Source organism: Nerophis ophidion, linkage group LG13 (assembly GCF_033978795.1).
Source record: "Nerophis ophidion isolate RoL-2023_Sa linkage group LG13, RoL_Noph_v1.0, whole genome shotgun sequence".
Taxonomy (NCBI): Eukaryota; Metazoa; Chordata; class Actinopteri; order Syngnathiformes; family Syngnathidae; genus Nerophis; species Nerophis ophidion.
The window spans coordinates 31,146,377-31,164,805 of NC_084623.1; the positions used below are offsets into that span (position 1 = coordinate 31,146,377).

General features: G+C 38.0%; 3 protein-coding genes across 8 annotated transcripts in view; 1 reads left to right on the forward strand and 2 right to left on the reverse strand.

Moving 5' to 3' along the window:
* Positions 1-18,429, forward strand: part of nf1a (neurofibromin 1a) — a 165,439-nt gene that overhangs the window by 94,443 nt on the left and 52,567 nt on the right. For all 4 annotated transcript variants that reach the window (XM_061918765.1, XM_061918762.1, XM_061918764.1 and 1 more), the window contains 4 exons: positions 2,970-3,067; positions 3,892-4,038; positions 4,157-4,303; positions 6,989-7,099. In XM_061918765.1, the coding sequence (XP_061774749.1) occupies positions 2,970-3,067; positions 3,892-4,038; positions 4,157-4,303; positions 6,989-7,099 (503 nt within the window). The remainder of the gene's footprint in view (positions 1-2,969; positions 3,068-3,891; positions 4,039-4,156; positions 4,304-6,988; positions 7,100-18,429) is intronic.
* LOC133564438 (uncharacterized) lies at positions 7,915-11,176 on the reverse strand. Its single transcript, XM_061918766.1, has 2 exons — positions 11,056-11,176; positions 7,915-9,705 (listed from the first exon to the last, which is right to left on the reverse strand). The coding sequence occupies exon 2, from the start codon at positions 9,659-9,661 to the stop codon at positions 8,747-8,749; it is 915 nt and encodes a 304-aa protein (XP_061774750.1). The 5' UTR covers positions 9,662-9,705; positions 11,056-11,176; the 3' UTR covers positions 7,915-8,746.
* LOC133564439 (uncharacterized) overlaps positions 14,824-18,429 on the reverse strand; it is a 44,422-nt gene continuing 40,816 nt past the window's right edge. The window contains exons 1-3 of one of the 3 annotated variants that reach the window (XM_061918767.1): positions 18,309-18,422; positions 16,106-16,211; positions 14,824-15,974 (exon numbers count right to left, since the gene is read on the reverse strand). In XM_061918767.1, coding sequence (XP_061774751.1) covers positions 15,390-15,974; positions 16,106-16,211; positions 18,309-18,319 — 702 coding nt within the window. In that variant the 5' untranslated portion in view covers positions 18,320-18,422 and the 3' untranslated portion in view covers positions 14,824-15,389. Of the gene's footprint in view, positions 15,975-16,105; positions 16,212-18,308; positions 18,423-18,429 lie in introns of those variants that run through there. The other 2 variants (XR_009809281.1, XR_009809280.1) reach the window with 2 other exon arrangements.

An 18,429-nucleotide genomic window follows, 5' to 3' on the forward strand; every position in this document is an offset into this window, starting at 1 on the left:
AATAGTTAATAGATACATACTTTTAGACACATATAAAATACTTTGCAACAACTTACTTGAAGTGTGGAACCTTATTCGGCGTGTTTCCTCCCTGGATATGATATGCTAGGCATTCTTTCAGAGGAATAGCGTTATAGTGGGGCGAGCCGTTAACCGAGTTTGTTGGATGCAACATATTTTTGATTTTAGTAAAGGGAAAGTTTCAAGATAATGACTCACAGTTAACAGGTAAGCTTAATTGGCCACGTTTCAATCAGTATTTTTGTTTTATTGTCTGACAATATAAACAGAAAAAATTAGTTAATAGAAACTTTTTTAATAATTAAATTGTGTTAAAATACTGTGTATGTGCACATCCAGAAGGGTAGAAGAAAATGTAGTCTTAAACATATTAATTTCCATTTGAAGTAGTTTTAATAAATGTTCCGGTCAATCAACTTCTAAAACCGGTTTCATGACAATGTAATGCTGCAAACAACGGGGTGAAAAGTTTCACTTTAATCTGGACTTTTGCTGTCGAATGGAATTATGAATTTTGGCCCGACTATCATAAAAGGGACGAAACCGTATGGGTTTAAACAGGACGATGAACGATCTGTATAGAGTCAGCGAGCGATGATTGGAAACCTAGCCGCTAAGCCACAAGCTAACAGCGGTTCGGTGACTAGCAGGTACTGCTTACGTAAACAAACATCTATCCCAAGTCCGCGCTGTGGTGTTCGAAAGGAAATTCACAATGAATGACATTCAGTACATCAAAATGTCACTTAGCTTTCTATCGGATGAAGTGACTGTGATCAGAACACAGCAGAAAATGATCCAGGATCTTGTAAAAGAAGTACAAGTGCTGCAAGTAGAAGATTTGGAACAGCATAGGAGGATGTCACCGGGCTTCCAATAAGATCCAGGTCGTTTGCTGGCGCAGTTTCTGGTGACATCGGAGGGAACTCTGGGGACCAGGAGACCATCACTAACTTGACGGAGTAACAGGTCGCAGCCTTTTTGCAGTCAAGAGGGATTGAGCTGGACTACAGTCATATCAAGGCTTGCCATCCTTTACCCGGTAGAGAAACGGTGAACAACGCTATTCGCAACACTACCATTATCATCAGGTTTGAGAACAGAAAAAGGAAAACTGCTCTTCTGAAAGAAGGATGAAAATTAAAAGGATCTAAAGTCTACGTTAATGAGCATCTCACAAAACAGAACTCTGACATTGCAAAAAAAGCCAGAGAGCTGAGGAAGCAAAAGAAAATCCAGAACACATGGACCAGCATCTGTAAAGTTTTCTTTAAACTCAATGGCACACCGGAGGATGTATGATTTGTGCGTATCGGCTCAATATTGGTATTGTCCAATATTCAAGGCTCTATCTATATAAGTATTGGAAGTGGCAGGAGGTGGCAATCCATTGTAATTATGATTATAACTGGCGTTCCGACTCATGACTTCCTTTCGGAAGTGAAAACCACTAGTAGTCGACCAAGCTATGATGGCTGTTGTACAGCAAGCACCGCGTCAACAGTCAGAGTATAAAAGATGCCTAATTCCTCCTGCAAAAAGCATTTGCAAAAAGCAAATCCATGCAATGAAATAGATCCCTACCCTTTATCATAAAAAAGATTTGTCAATAATATTATGTCGTTTACATTTCCTGACATATTAAACGATTGTCCAGACACAATTCTACACGACAAAACAGTTGGAAACTTTTCAAAAGAGTTGAGGTTTACCAATTCTTTATGTGACCGGGTCACGGAAATTGATATCAAGACTTTCTTAGATAAATATGCATTGTTTTTGCTCGGGTAAGCTTGCATTAAATGATTTAACTCTGTGTCTACTGATGTTTGTTGCTGTTGCATGCGCCGTTTATGAGTAGCGTGTTTTTCCCAGTCTTTTGCAAAACATAACTATGGATGTCAACATTGCGTACGTGGTGAAAGCTTCATATATGATTGTTGCGTTTGGTAAAAGCTTAACTCTTTTAGATTTTGCTCATATTTGCTTTTTTTATTTAGACACTGAGTTGGTGCTTTTTGAAACACTTGTAACAAACGCATTTTGGAATTACAAATAATATCAAGACAATATTTAAATGGGAAATAATAATCGTTAAAAGTATATTACACAAAGTTTTAAGTGATCACTGCAAACTAATGCATTCTTAGACTCTGCTCCCTTGGACTAGAGTGTGAGCTGCATGATTTTCTTGTCGTCGTTTCCACAAATCTTGCACTATTCTGCACTTTTTTATAACCTCTCGAGGAACTCTGAAGAAACGTTTATCCTTTCAGTGATTGAAACGGTTTATACAGCCAAAAACAACACAAGTGTAGGGCATTTTTTCTTCTAGAGGCTAAATAGCGCCTAGTGCCCATTGAAAGCAGAGCTAGCTTGAGCACCACGAGTATTCATTGGGCGGGACGTGGGCCGAACATGACGTCAGTGCGTCCCAGCAATTCAACTAACTACTTTGACTCAGCCTTTCTTAACTCAAAAGTATACCAACCGGGTCACATAAAGTAACCACTTGAGTGCTGTCAATGGGCGCTTTTTAAGTTTAACTATTTTTATTATAAATTAATCCCCCAAAATTTTTTAACATGGTGAGCGAACAGAAATGCTGCAAATGCATTCCACCACACAGTTCAGCCCTCAAAAATCCAGAGTAATCTAAAAAGTCCTACCATTTTTTTACACAGTTAAAATCTTTGGAAATTCTCAAAATCTTGGGAAACAACCCTCCCTCTAGTGAAAAGGAGTATTTTTAAAATAATTAAAGTTTAATAAATGGAGAAATAGGGAATTGGTTTAGGCTTCACAGAGGGCACCATAGACAAAGCAGCCTAGAACAATTGACTGAGGTGGTGCTTCTGTTCTGCTTACGTTGCTGTAAATCTTAGATTAGTGGATGGCTATAGTTATGGTTGTCCCCATTAACATGTTAATAATGTGTTTTCCTTAAGATTTTGCAGAGCATCGCCAACCATGTCTTGTTTACAAAAGAAGAGCACATGAGGCCTTTTAATGATTTTGTGAAAAGCAACTTTGATTCAGCTCGGAGGTAAGACCCTGATTGATGGCAATGACACTCATTGAGTGTTTTAACCAATGATTGCCAACATTGAAATAGTTCATCGTTATCAGTGGTTTTTTTGTTTGAATATATTTGGTGCAGGCTACTTCAACTTGTGGCCCTAACCTACATTTTTAACTTTTTCAGATTTATGTTTGTTTAAAATGTACTCTTAAGTGGAAGAGTCATATTATGATTTAGAATTATCCCTGTTTTAATGATTATTCCACTTCCAAATATTCCGAACAATTTTGTACAAAAACTTCACAACATTTCCCGAGATCTTTCTTACATGAAAGCTTTATAAGTCGATGCATTGAAATTGCCAATGACCCATGTTCAACACTGTTTGTCATTTTTATTGAAAATGGTTACAAGAATTTGTTTTTTCGTAAACATTTTGTATGCAAAGCGAAGTAGGGTAGAAATGCACCTTTTATCACAGTCACTGCTCTTGCCACTTCAGGGACAGATGTTAAGTGCTCGCCAATTCAGGGACAGATCTTAAATGGACAAAGAACTATTAGATGCCGGATTCCCCTATATTCACCCAATTATATCTAATATCCAGTTGGGATTCAACATCTGCCTCTTAAATGAGCAAGATAGGGCTTCTTTGAACAAACTAGTGGAATTTCCTTACTGCCTAGTTGTTTTTTATTACTTTCAATATCGAAATTTCAACAATTGTACTGACTGAATAGAAACACATTTTTTCCATGTTAATTAGGTTGTTCAAATTGCTATTTTCTTTATTAAGGGCTTCACATTTCTGTCTAATTGAGGTCTTTCTTTATTCCTGGTTGCCACAGTTTTTTCTTAGACATAGCATCAGACTCTCCACCTAGTGACTCTGTGAACCACAGTCTGTCCTTCATCAGTGATGGTAATGTGCTAGCACTACATCGACTGTTATGGAACAACCAAGAGAGAATTGGCCAGTACCTCTCGAGCAACAGGTTAGTATGTACAGTATGAATTAATACTACACAGCAATCTTTTGTTTTATTTTCATAGTTACAGTACTTTGTGACTTCTTTGCTAATTAAAATAGTTCAATTTTGAATGCCTTTGTAGAGACCATAAGGCTGTAGGCAGGCGTCCTTTTGACAAAATGGCAACCTTGCTGGCCTACCTAGGGCCTCCTGAACACAAACCCGTGGCTGACACTCACTGGTCCAGCCTCAACCTGACCAGTTCCAAATTTGAGGAATTCATGACCAGGTAAGAGTCTCTTCTCAATAGGCTTTAACACACATTTCCTATTGTACTGATTCGCTTTGGCCTAATGGCCTTGTGGTTAGAGTGTCCGCCCTGAGATCGGTAGGTCGTGAGTTCAAACCCCGGCCGAGTCAAGACTAAAAAAATGGGACCCATTACCTCCCTGCTGCTCACTGCTCCCCTCACCTCCCAGGAGTTGAACATGGGAATGGGTCAAATGCGAAAAGTAATTTTGCCACACCTGGTGTGTATGTGACAATCATGTGTACTTTAACTTTAACTTAATCCGTTTTTTTGTGACGATACTGCAAATACAAATGTATTTGATCATTTCTCTACAGTATTTCCTAATGGCTTTCAAATAATGGGGTTTTAATTTCAAGTCATTTGCGATTCAGTCCATCTTCATCGTTATTTTAAACATCGTACAGTCAAAACTGTCTGCAATGGCCACCCCAGGCAAACAGGTAAAGTGAAGCTGGATACAATGGGAAGCGTTGGATTAGTAAACATGCGGTAAAGAGAGGTTGAGTAATGGCGATGATTTACTGAGACCACAAGAGTAGAGAACTGCTGCCTACTGATTTGTTGAAAGTTTAAGAACAAATTAGGTAGAGTGCTTGTTGGTGTGGGAGAATATAACCTGCTCAGTGGCCTTGGGTTTAGAGTGTCCAAACCTGAGACTGGAAGGTCGTGAGTTAAAACCCCGGCTGAGTCATATCAAAGACTATAAAAATAGGACCCTTTGCTTCCCTGCTGTTCACTGGTCCCCTCACCTCCCAGGGGGTGAACATGGGGATGGGTCAAATGCAGAGGATAATATGTGTGACTATCGGTTGGGACGTTAACTTTAAGTTAACTTTGTCGACGGCGAGGCAAATGTAGTATGCCCACTGCGTATGCGAACGCCCATAGTAGGTTCAGGTCAACCACAAGCGAGTGTCATCATTAAATATTAACACCTTACTGAGTGCTACAGATATGGTAGAGCAGCACCCAAAGTACGACATATAAAAAAAAAAAAAATCTGGTTGATTTTCAGAATAAAACTCGCTGGGTTTAATAATATTGTACCGATAGGTTCTCTTTACAACCCACGTTTAAAACCGTAAAAATCAGGAGTGAAAAATTATGTAGGCAAGTCTACCTTTCCTCTCTTCATCAGTTACTATAGGTATTGTGCTGTTTGTTGATGAATTTATCCTACATACTATTGTGTCACTCAAATATGTGCTTTTACTATGACAACTTGTCGGAGCAAAGCCGCGCCACGCTCTGCACGCAGCAAACTCACTGCCGCAACACAAATGCACCAGGTGGATTTATTGGTCAAGACTCTATCGACATCATGCATCATTGCAATACATTTTAATATTGGTGGCTGCTATACACATTAAAAAAAAATATGACAAGGTTATTCCACTACTTTTCTCTGTGGAGGAATTTGTGCAGTGGCTAACAAAGGTTTGACTGTAATTACAATTATTGTGCAATTAATCACTCTCTTTACTTGTCAGGACGACAGGTAAAGAGAGTCGCTTCAAGTTAATTATGTTTTTTTTTTACCTCAAGCTAATTATGTTTTTAGAGGTGATAATCACTCCACATTGCTTACAGTGTTTTGTTCTCCAGAGCGTCAAACATGAAATGTGTCCATATGTCTACTCTTCTTTTTCTCCCAGGCGTAGACATATATATATCAGGATGTAGCCTGTGACAATTTTGCAATATACAGTGTAATTTTGTGGCGGGAATAGCAACACCTCTACGTCACAAAGACCGTAGTTCTGATTGGATCTTCTGCTGAACTCACACCAATTCCTTCTCTTATTACGTGGAGCTAAAATTCTTGGAAACATTTTTAAATTGCCTTTGCTATCTGCAAGATACAGAGCCCCTAAAGGGACATGGGGGGAAAAATGTTTTGCGAGATCTCGCAAAAGGTTTTTTTCCTATATCAGTGAACCGAAAGTAAAACAGACACAGCAGTGGTGAACCGGAAGTGAAACAGACAAAGCGAGGGAGGAGCCTACAAATCATCCGTGAGAGACGTTTTTTGATTTCTATTTTAGTATTGGCCTAACATATAAAGACATCAAATCCGTTTTTGCACGTAGACATGGCTTTGATATAAGTGAGAGACATCTGAAAAGACACTAAGAACCACTCCAAATTGTCCCCCATGGTTGCAACTGACGTATTATGGTCCCACAACAGCACAGATGATGGGTTGGCTCCTGCATGCTCCCGCTCCTCCATCGCTGTGTCTGCTTCACTTCCGGTTCACTGACATAGGAAAAAAACCTTATTGCGCGATCTCGCAATCACTCCATGTCCCTTTAGGGGCCCCGTAGCAAGACAAAATAAGACACTGAATTTCATTTCACTGCACAATTTTTTCGTCAAATTTTTATTTGTGCGGGGTACAGACAGTCTCTTTGGAGTTTTCGTAGTTGGGGCCTTTTTTAAATAAATATCATACTTCAGTTTGTAATTTTGAGAATTTTTTTTCCAAAAGCTAATTTCTCACTACATTAATTGTTCTCACTCTACTACCTCATGCACATTGTTTTGAACCACCGACACAGTGTAAGGGATGCTTTACATAAAGGTACTGTATTTTAATGTGAAACATTAAACAATTATTTGCAAGTATATGTGATTTATAAATACTCTTCTATCTTGTAGGCACCAGGTACACGAAAAAGAGGAATTTAAAGCCTTGAAAACCCTCAACATTTTCTACCAGGCAGGGACCTCAAAGACTGGCAATCCAGTGTTCTACTATGTAGCTCGCAGGTAAGACTTGACAATTAATGTTTGGAATCTCAAGTAGCAAGGTTTTAAGGTTCCCTAGGTAGTAAATTGGAAAAATGTAATCGGTTTTTAATTATTCTAAATATATTGTACAGTAAAGAGTGCAGTTTAGACATTACAGACACTGAAACAAATGCTTTTCTGTTCTCTATAAAGTTTAGAAAAAAATATATGAACATCATCAACAATATCATGTTCATAAACAATTAATTATATGAAGTTAGTACAGTGGAAGTTGTGTGTCAACAGTCAATCAATGTCAACTAACTCATCAAGTTCTGCTGCACCATGATCTTATTATAAAAAAGTGAATATTTCGGGAAAAAAAAAAAATGAAATTTGAGACCCCAACGAGTAATTTAATAATAATCATAATGGATTAGATTTATACATCCCTTTTCTGGACACTCAAACCGCTTCATAGAGAACTGAAAACTCATCATTCATTTACTCCACATTCACACATTTGGTGGTAAGCTACATTTGTACCCACATTTGCCCTGGGGTAGGCTGACTGAAGCGTGGCTGCAAATTTGCGCCTGCGGCACCTTCTGATTTCCACCAAACATTAATTTCCATTCATACACCAGTGTGAGGGGCACTGGGAGCATGTGGGTGAAGTTTCTTTCCCAAGGACACAATGGCCGTGACTAGGATGGCAGAAGCCGGAATTGAATCTGAAACCCTCAGGATGCTTACACGGTCACTTTACCATCTAAGCCACGCCATCTGTAGACCCCAAAAGATAATTTCTGTTAAAAAAAAAATTGGTCTGCTTATGTTGACAACTGGACACGTGTTGTTAACGTCTTTATTATCGCTAAGCAGCATTAAACATATCTACAGCACACATTGACTTACTGTTCAATGTAAAGTAAGAATGCAAATATACAGTATTAACCTTGATTCTACCACAGAAACCGATTTAAAAAATATATTTTTAGTCACTGGAAAAAAAGATACGCGCATTAACGAAAGTTTTGTCATTGTATACAACAAATTTACCACAGCAACTGTTAAATAAGTTGGGTTAGGGTTAGCATATAGATAGAATATATGAAAACAGAAGAATAAAAATAACAATATGTGCCAATTGAAGAAAAGGATGTCGACAGACTGCATTCAAAAATCCTTTAAAATAACCTATTCTGCTCATGTCTCTGGCAAAATGAATGTGGAAGTAATGCCTTGTTTCAGTTTTGGTTTTAGTTATGTCGACAACACTTAATGTTGACAATAGACAGTCCAAGGATGATTGACTTAAACATATTCCACTGTTAAAAAACAAAAGTGACTCATTCCTTAACTTTCAATAGAGTGCCAAATTAGTGAAATATCAGGCATTTGACCATTTTATCCATCTATTCAATGATAGGAAAACATGAGATATGTGCATGATCCTTGCTTTGCATTCCAAGCTCTGTTGTATTTTTTATTTAAGCCTTTACTTGTTACATTTGCTTGGGCTTAGTATGTTTTTAAAAATGAGAAAGATTTCTTATTTTAGAATAAGAATTTGTCGTGTGCTTTGTTTTATTTAAGCTGTGACATGACAGAATTTCCATATTCTTTTTTGTGCCAGTAACTCAGTACCTAATTGTGTCTAACTCTTGTTTAACAACTACTCCCTCAGTCTATACCTCCAAAGGTAGATGCTAAAGTTATTTCATCCAACTCCTCCATTATTTCTTGTTGAGAGGACATCTTTTTGGATAGTTTCTTAGGCAGGAAGGTGGTGAGAGAAATCTGGCTTGATGACTTCAGAGACTCTTGTCCACAGTCCACTCCACCGCTGACAAATGGTGTAGGCCCTGCCCAGTCATTCATTGTTATCTTCTGCTTCTGAAGTTTGCGTTTCTTTACATAGATGACCAATAAACCAACTATCATCAATCCCAGAGCCAGACTTATTAGTCCGGCTACTACTTCACCGTGAATTGCTTCCTTAAAGTTTTCATGTGGGGCAATTTTATTTGTTTTTGAGGTGAAGATAATTGTTGTTTCCTTAGTGAAATGTGTTGTATCACCACGTGTAAACAGAGGTGTTTTAGTAGGGTTGCTCTCAGAAGGTACTGGGTATTTGGTTGTGGTAGACTTGTAGTTTGAGTCTGTTGAAACATGTTGGCTGCCAATGTTGCTTGTAGAGAATACAACAGCTTGTCCTCTGTCTTGGTGTTGGGTGGAAATTCTTAGCAGTGGAGGTACTGTACTTGTTATGACTTTTGTTGCCACTTCTGCTGACAAAGTATGTTTTAGAAAAGTTATAAAGCTTGGCGTTGTTGCTGGGTGTCCATCTGACTTGATATCAGTTGTTGACCAGAGTTGATTGATTTTTTCGTCTACTTGATCCACCTTGATTGGTTGTGAAGTACTTGGAGCAAGCCTATTTAACTCATTGAAACTGATTGTTGTGCGCTGTTCAGGACGGATATTTTGTTTGATTTCACCAGTTGTCACTTGAATCGTACTGAAACCATCGCTAGCTGTCACTGCACAACTTCTTTTCAGTAGCAATATAAAAATCAAGCTTATGAATTTGAGCATCGTAGTTTACTTCAATCTTGTTTCTTCTTGGTCAGTCTTTGTAGCTGTAATTATGGAAAGTCATCAGTTGTAATACAATATCACACCATGTATAACAAGAAAACAATGTATAGTCAAGCAAGTTTAATGTAGAATGAAAATGTCGGAAATAAAGAGTTTGTTGAAAAAAATCTATAATAATTTATACTGTGGTACGAGTTCACAATTTTTATGTCAAGCAAGCTTGCAGGTAACTGTTATGCTCTTAGGTTGCGAACAAAAATTAGGGTGACAAGCGCAGTAGCAAATGTCACAGTGGACCACATAAGATCCGACCAAAACATCCAGTGTCTTGTTCGCTAATAGCGGACAAGAATTAACTCAGTTTTTCCAGGGGAACAAAGCAAGTGTTGAAAATTCTTTCTTATATTCATAGAATAGAATAAATAATTTTATCAAAAAACATTAAAGAGTGTGTAGCCGACTTGGCAAAGTATTACTGTACGAACGTGGCACAGTTAGTCTGCACTAGACACAATGAGTTTATAACGTCAGGCAAAAGCTTTAAAATGATTCTAAACACAAGAGCAATCTATCAGTGAAAATATGGAGAAGCTGCTGATGGTGTGTTTGACGGAGAAGAAACCTGCAGGAGATACCATAGAAGTATGCTCTTCAAGGTAAATGATGCACATTGATATTGCATCACTTCATTAAACTGCTGTAGTTATTTGTAGTACAGTATTGTTTTGATCAAATATCTGTTTTCTAAAAGATCTTTTTTTTTTACTAAAAAGCTTGTTGGATGTTAAAATTGTGATGTTTTTAGAGGGCCTAGAAATAATTAAAAATGTTCAATTTGTTTAACTAAAGAACGTTGATTTGACATACAATTATTTCAGGTTACTGGCTCTCTCACAGAACCCAAAAAAAACTGGTACCAAGTGCTTGTTCAATTATTTGTCCAGCCACATATTGCAGATGCGGATTTTATTTTTTGGTACATTTTCCTTCCCGTTCGTAGACAGTAGTTTTTAATTATACATACAATAGCCTTTTAATCTAACATTATATTTCAGATTTTATCTAGTTTTTATGTCCCTGATGACTTGATAATTTATTAAATTAATATTTAATTGTTATTTTATGCTTCTTAAAGGCTTCCATATATTTTGATGGTTGTAACCAAAGTATTTTTTATGGAACTATTTATGTATCTTGTTATGGAGTGATACTTGTATCGTAGCTGTTAATAAACTGAAAATTAAAAAAAGTAACTCAGGCTTATCCTCAGTTGATAAAGCATTTGCCATTTGTTCTAATGGTAACAATATTTTATAGTCTTAAAAGTAATGCAATGTGGACAATAAGACAACAATATTTATCTGGATGAAACATGGATTTGAATTGCTTACCAATAATCTTTGGATTCTCTTCAACCTTCACCAAAGTTGTGTTAGCAGTAAGTAATGGAAGCCTTGCCTGTTTGGCAGGATTGTGTCTTGAGTTAAAGCAGTCTAAAAATTTTGAAATACTTTTTTTTTTTTTTTTTTTTTTTTCCCCCCACTGAGAACATTTTTTTTTAACTTTGAGGAAGTCTTAATTGCGAAACCGTTAACAACCCCAGTGCAACATAGGAAATCTATAACAATAGAATAGAGTAGAATAGAAAGTACTTTATTGATCCCTGGGAGAAATTCAGCACCACAGTTCGCTCACAATAAGCAATAACAATAATAATAAATAATATATGACATATTATATATATAATATATGAATAATATAAATATATTCTATATATATTTTACATTTAAGTGCAGTCAAGAAGGAACAAACGCATTATACAGTCTGATGGCTGTCGTTATGAAGGACCTCCTGTGTCGTTCCGTGTTACATTTTGGGAGTCTGAGCCCTGCACTGAACGTGCTCATTCCCTCCGCAAGGTCCCAGTGTAGTGGGTGGGAGGTGTACTGAAACTGTAACTACTAAAATGAAATACAATGTATTTTGTTGCAACTTGTTAGATCTGGGAGGTGTCGAGATCCGATAGTGATATTTGTTAGATAGCAACCAAAAAACGTACATACAAAACTTTATCGACGTGGCTCAAAAGTGTCTAATATTAGCCTTCAATATAAGCAGTCCATTCCAGAACCCGCTGTAGCATGCAGAGCGCATGCGATCACAACAGCGGTATATTAAAAGTAGGACCGATGTAAACGTGTGGCTTTCATTTAAGTCCAAAAAAGATGTTGCAGCTGAAATCAAAACAATTTAGTAAGATTAAAAAATTCAGTGTATGCATTTGTGTTGGAATTTTCTGTATAGACGCTACCGCTTTGTTTCTTTGTTTCTGCTGCATACTAATTTATTTTCCATGTTAGTATGGGTGCCACTGGGAGCAAGGTGGGTGAAGTGTCTTGCCCAAGAACACAATGGTAGTGACTAGGATGCCATCCATCATAATTCTACCGCTTATTCCCTTCAAGGTCGCAGGGGCCGCTGGAGCCTCTCTCAGCTAGGATGCCGCTAGCTAAATTCATACCAGGACACTTTTAGTTTCTGGACGACTGCTCTCCCATTTGGGCCACGCTGCCCCGTTGGTTGTTATGGTGCGAAGTGCTTGCACAAGAAGAACCATTATGAATGCTGGTCTTCGGATTAGCTGACTTCTACAGTATGTCCTAGAAGCTGCTTTGCTGTCAAACACGCCATCAGCAATTCTTCTCTATTTTCATTAAGACATGTCCGCCATTAGGTATTGTTTTAACATATTTGCTGGCACAAGAGCTTCTTCAGTGTGGTGTTACTACTCTCAAACTTCCTTGTCACATAGTCGGTCATATTTTTTATAATTTCTTTCAACACAATGAATATCATCAATATCATTTCTTCTTCTCATCACTCTCCTTCACACTCACCTTTTCCATCCCCAGGGTTGGAAAACATTGTTATTTTGACTTCTATCTAGCTAGTAAGACTGGATATTTAGGTGGGAATCTAATTATGACAATCACTACACTCACTGGCAATGAGGAGTCTCATAAGTCAAATTCAAGCTTGCAATCTTAAACATTTAAAAAAAACTGAGAGGCCGCTTGTATCTCAAAATACTTGTATATTGAGGTACTCCAGTACCATACTTTCCGGGTTATAGAGCGGACCAGTATTTAAGCCGCACCCATAAAAGTTTAGAAAAAATAACATTTTTACATATATTAGGCACACCGGACTATAAGCTGCAGATGTATGCCGGTACGAAAGATTTTGTAAATGTTTATTATATACCTTAATTGTTTTTAACGGTACCTGTAACACGGCAGTGAAACAGCTGATCAAACAAATCAGAAGTCATCGTAATTGACCCATTAGTTGCGGAAGCTAGCTCTTCAATCAGCTAAACAGTCTAAATAACTCCACGGTGATTTATTGGTGAATTGATTAAACTGAAACCATACAAAAATAATGTAATTGTAAGTTATTAATAGTAACGCAGACACTTGTTAATGTGTTAGCATATTCACTAATGCTAACGACGCTAGCTTGATTACTTTACAATAGCACATACAACTATGCATGAAAACATTCCTACAGACATCACACATGGAATGATTTAGTAAGTATCGATTTTTTTAGTTATGCTGTAAAAATTACAAATGTTGATCGGAGTGTTGAATGATGAAACCTTTCAAGCAGATTTGCTATGGACGGTTAAACTTGTAGTTCAAGCACGAAATAGGAGGTACATTTTCAACCATGAGCACTTTTGCAGTGAGCAGACTCGTCCAAAGGATGGTGTCGTAGCATAAACAATAACAAATATTTTTAGTGTGTCTGTCAGTGTAATGTAGTTAGTGAATAAAAATACATGAATTAGCTGTACCGTTTTATAAACCGCAGTGTTTAAAACGTTGGAAAGAAGTAGCAGCTTATAGTTATAAAATAAGATACTTTTATTTACAATATAAGACCCAAATTATCACAACATCACCATGTTATTTGTCATTAAATAGTCATATAAAAAGGCTTAATGTTATCCATATATTAAAGACAAATATTTGTTTTTGTTCAATAATACTATTACCATGTCAGTATTTTCTCATAACATGGATAGTTTAGTCGAAACTCCAGAGAAGTTTAGTGTGTGAAATAAAGTGAAACAAAGCAGCAGCAGACCTGGAGAAGTTTGGTAATGTTAATGTTGAAGCATGTTGATAGAGCTCTCCGCCCATACACAATTATCTGTTGTGTAGGCGGATGCGCACACCTCTCGTGGATTTTCTCTGCGGCAGTGGTTGCAAAAGTGCTTTATTTGATAAGCAGTGAAGTCTGCTTTTTAAATGTTAATATTGTTGAAAATCACCCTCCACCATGGCAGCCAAAGTTATAACCGTGCTTAAAATCTGAGTAATTGTGCAGCCCCAGTATGGACACTAAAAAGGTAATATAGAACAAGACATGCGGCGTTCAAAATTCTGTCAAAATGTTTAAGTATGACTTTGGTAAGCTGCAAAGCCGCACCGGTACGGCTACCATAATCAGGTTTATTGTGCTTTAACATACATACGCCTGGTGACATATTATGTTGTGTTTTGTTTCTCAATATTATGCAAAACCTTTCTGTACATGCACAACTTTTCTTAACCACTGATCCCTCCTGATTTGTATTTGTGATCTGCATAAGTCTTGAAAGTTTGTATTACATGAATGCATGTAATAAGTTAATATCACATATTAATTTTTACATTTGAAGTTGAATTGCTGACATAAATTGACTTTTTTTATAAAACAAAATGTTTGTTCTAGCTGTATAACTGAAATTATTGTGAGAGATGGGTGTGAGGAAAACATGCACATTTTCTTTACCTACCGAAAATTGAAAGCATCTACTTTGGCAAATGGGTACAAGCCCTTGACCACAAACATAGTCAATGCTCAGTGACATTCGTCGAGCGCCAGACGAGGAATCGGAGCGAGTACTGACTTCCTTGGAGCCCATCGGATTCCAAGGAATTGATACACTTGGAACTGGTTCTGAAGAAGAACCGTTATTTGATTCTTATCTCTCTAATCATGACAGTTACAATGAAGAAAAAAACACTGTTGTAGCCTAACTCAGTGACTAGACTCCCCGATTGGTTTTAGTTTGGTTATAGAAACACGTCCTATTATTAAACAATCAGATAGATTTTTTGACATTGCTCATGTTTTACTTGCTAAAACGTCACTATTTTTAAAACTTTATCTTGTTGGTGCCCTCTCTGCTCTCAAATGAGTTGGAGTTGGTGTGTGTGAGACTGCTGAACAAATTCACTTTAGAAGTAACATATTACCGTACACGCTGGACGATGCCGATTGGAGCTTGCATCGTCCATCTATACAAACACACAATACATACGTCAGTCCAAGAAGAAAAGAATATACAGCCCCAGTCCAGTCAGTATCCATTTTAATTTGATGTTACTGGATGCCTTTATTGGTTTTATACATTGGTAAGTCACAGTAGCAATAATGCCCTAAATCACTATATTAGATTGTTATAAAGACCGCCAGCCTAATCCACTGGTCTACCCAAAAATTGTGGAAAGTTGAGCAGGTTTGTTGGCCCAAAAAGTTGGGGGCCACTAGTTAAGGCACCTTTTTCTTTTATCCCCAGGTAAACTAAACACTGTTAAATTGCTGCTGAACTGAATCATTGCTGTCATCATCTTCAATGTTTTTGCTGGAGTTTACCAAACTATCATGACTGTCACACAACCAGAGGCTTATCCTCAAGATCCTTTGGATTTTCTAAACAATAGTTTTTGGAATTTGAGCTCAGCAGGTGACTTTTCTTATCTTCAGGATCTAAAGCCATAGCAAAAGCCCTATGATCAATTTCTGCTCGAGCCCCTTCACATTGCTTGAGTTTTTTAGCCCGATTCTCTTCCTCTGCCCTCACCTCTTCCATCATTAAACTGGTTTCACAAGGCCCGACCAGTCCTCCAATATCAGGTGGATTATTGTCCCAGTAGTCTGTACCACTCACCAAGTACATGTTGGAGGTTCTTGGAGCATAAACCTGGCGCCTAATGTGGTAGACTTGGCATGCCAATACCACAGTGGCTACCAGTAGGCACACAATCAGACCACCTGCAGTTCCTACAGCAATCAGACCTGTCTCCGCATCAACCAAGCAGTCTGATCGCGTGCCGTTGATGACCATATCAAAAGAGTTTTTTGGATCATTGGTAGTTTGGTTTGACTCAAAGGCAGGAAGTGAAAGGTTTGCTTGGGTGTCACAGAGTAACGGCATAAGAAACAGGCAAAAAACTTTTGTTCCTTCCATTCTTTTCTGTAATTACACAAAAGGTCACAGAAAGAAAGATATGTTTTATACTGGAGGTCTTCAAGATATGTCTATTGTACATTTCAGGATATTGCCTAAACTGTTTAAAGTTGCACAAGATTGTGTAAAATACTTACTTCCTTCGACAGTTCTTGGTGGAGTTGCACAATCGCTGATTGTGTTCTCTTGAAATGGTATGAACAGTCTTCAAATTGTTTGGATTGGATGCTTTGTAACACGAATCTGCCAACATAAACATAGACCGTTGTGTTAATTACACAGTTGATCTTTTATTTTCCCCCTCATAGTCCATCAAGGATTTTCTGTTGAGTACCCATCTAGTGTTTCTCCTACCATTGATTATATTAGAGGCATGGCACCCCAAGAATTCTAGTTAATTTTATTTTGTTTTTAGTGCCAGGTAGGGATGTCTATAATTGGGATTGTATCGATTCCAATACCAATATTCTTTAACGATTCCATTATATGTTGATACTGTTTTCAGCACACTATGTAATTTGATGTGAACAAAGATGTAAAAAAAATGTTAAGATTCTTATTTTGTTACTACAAACCCTGTTTCCATTTTAGTTGGGAAATTGTGTTGGATGTAAATATAAACGGAATACAATGATTTGCAAATCCTTTTAAAACCCATATTCAATTGAATGCACTACAAAAACAAGATATGTGATGTTCAAACTCATAAACTTTATTTTTTTTTGCAAATAATAATTAACTTAGAATTTAATGTCTGCAACACATGCCAAAGTAGTTAAGAAAGGGCATGTTCACCACTGTGTTACATCACCTTTTCTTGTAACAACACTCAATAAACGTTTTGGAACTGAGGAAACAAATTGTTGAAGCTTTGAAAGTGTAATTCTTTCCCATACTTGTTTTATGTAGAGCTTTAGTCGTTCAACAGTCCGAGGTCTACTGTGTCGTATTTTACGCTTCAGAATGCTCCACACGTTTTCGACGGGAGACAGGTCTGGACGGCAGGCGGGCCAGGAAAGTACCCACACTCTTTTGCTACGATACCACGCTGTTGTGACACGTGGCTTGGCATTGTCTTGCTGAAATAAGCAGCAAAAATCCCAGAACCACACGGGGGGGCCTGGTGAATGACCTGCAGAGAGCTGGGACCAAAGTAACAGAGGTTACCATCAGTAACACACTACGCCGACAGGGAATCAAATCCTGCAGTGCCAGACATGTCCCCCTGCTTAAGCCAGTGCATGTCCAGGCCCGTCTGAAGTTTGCCAGAGAGCACATGGATGATACAGCAGAGGATTGGGAGAATGTCATGTGGTCAGGTGAAACCAAAATAGAACTTTTTGGTATAAACTCATCTCGTTGTGTTTGGAGGAAGAAGAATACTGAGTTGCATCCCAAGAACACCACACCTACTGTGAAGCATGGGGGTGGAAACATCATGCTTTGGGGCTGTTTTTCTGCTAAGGGTACAGGAAGACTGATCCGTGTTAAGGAAAGAATGAATGGGGCCATGTATCGTGAGATTTTGAGCCAAAACCTCCTATCAGTGAGAGCTTTGAAGATGAAACGTGGCTGGGTCTTCCAGCATGACAATGATCCCAAACACACTGCCCGGGCAACGAAGGAGTGGCATTCTAAAGTCCTGGAGTGGCTTAGCCAGTCTCCAGACCTCAACCCTATAGAAAATCTGTGGAGGGAGTTGAAAGTCTGTGTTGCTCGGCGACAGCCCCAAAACATCACTGCTCTCGGGAAGATCTGCATAGAGGAATGGGACAAAATACCAGCTACTGTGTGTGCAAACCTGGTAAAGACCTATATTAGTCGTTTGACCTCTGTAATTGCCAACAAAGGTTATATTACAAAGTATTGAATTGAATTTCTGTTATTGACCAAATACTTATTTTCCACCATAATTCACAAAGAAATTCTTTAAAATTCTTACAATGTGAATTCCTGGATTTTTTTTTTCACATTCTGTCTCTCACAGTTGAAGTGTACCTATGATGAAAATTACAGACCTCTGTCATCATTTTAAGTGGGAGAACTTGCACAATCGGTGGCTGACTAAATACTTTTTTGCTCCACTGTATGTATCAAACCAACATAACGAGCAGGTAATGCCTCAACAATCTTTGTTTTTTCAAACAACAGCAACAACAACAGCCAGCTTAACTGTCAATGCGTCCGCACACACAGAAGTCCCTTTGGTGCACTCCAAAATGTTACAAAGCATGTTGCTACAATAAAAAAATAAAAAAGGAATATCATTTTACCATGTGACATTGAATATTTGTGGCATTTGTTGAACTGTCTGGGAGTAGTAAAGAAGCATAGAGTCACCTTTCAGCCATCACCAGCGTTAGCACAAACAGTGTGAGTCAGTCCTCCATCGGCTTTTGTCCCGGTACTGCATTCTCCTTTGCTGTAATAAAGGTCCCCTCTGACCCCCCCCCCCCCCCCC

Bases quoted from the DNA above. Each gene is read 5' to 3' on its own strand.
- LOC133564438 (XM_061918766.1), bottom strand. From the start codon at position 9,661: ATGCTCAAATTCATAAGCTTGATTTTTATATTGCTACTGAAAAGAAGT.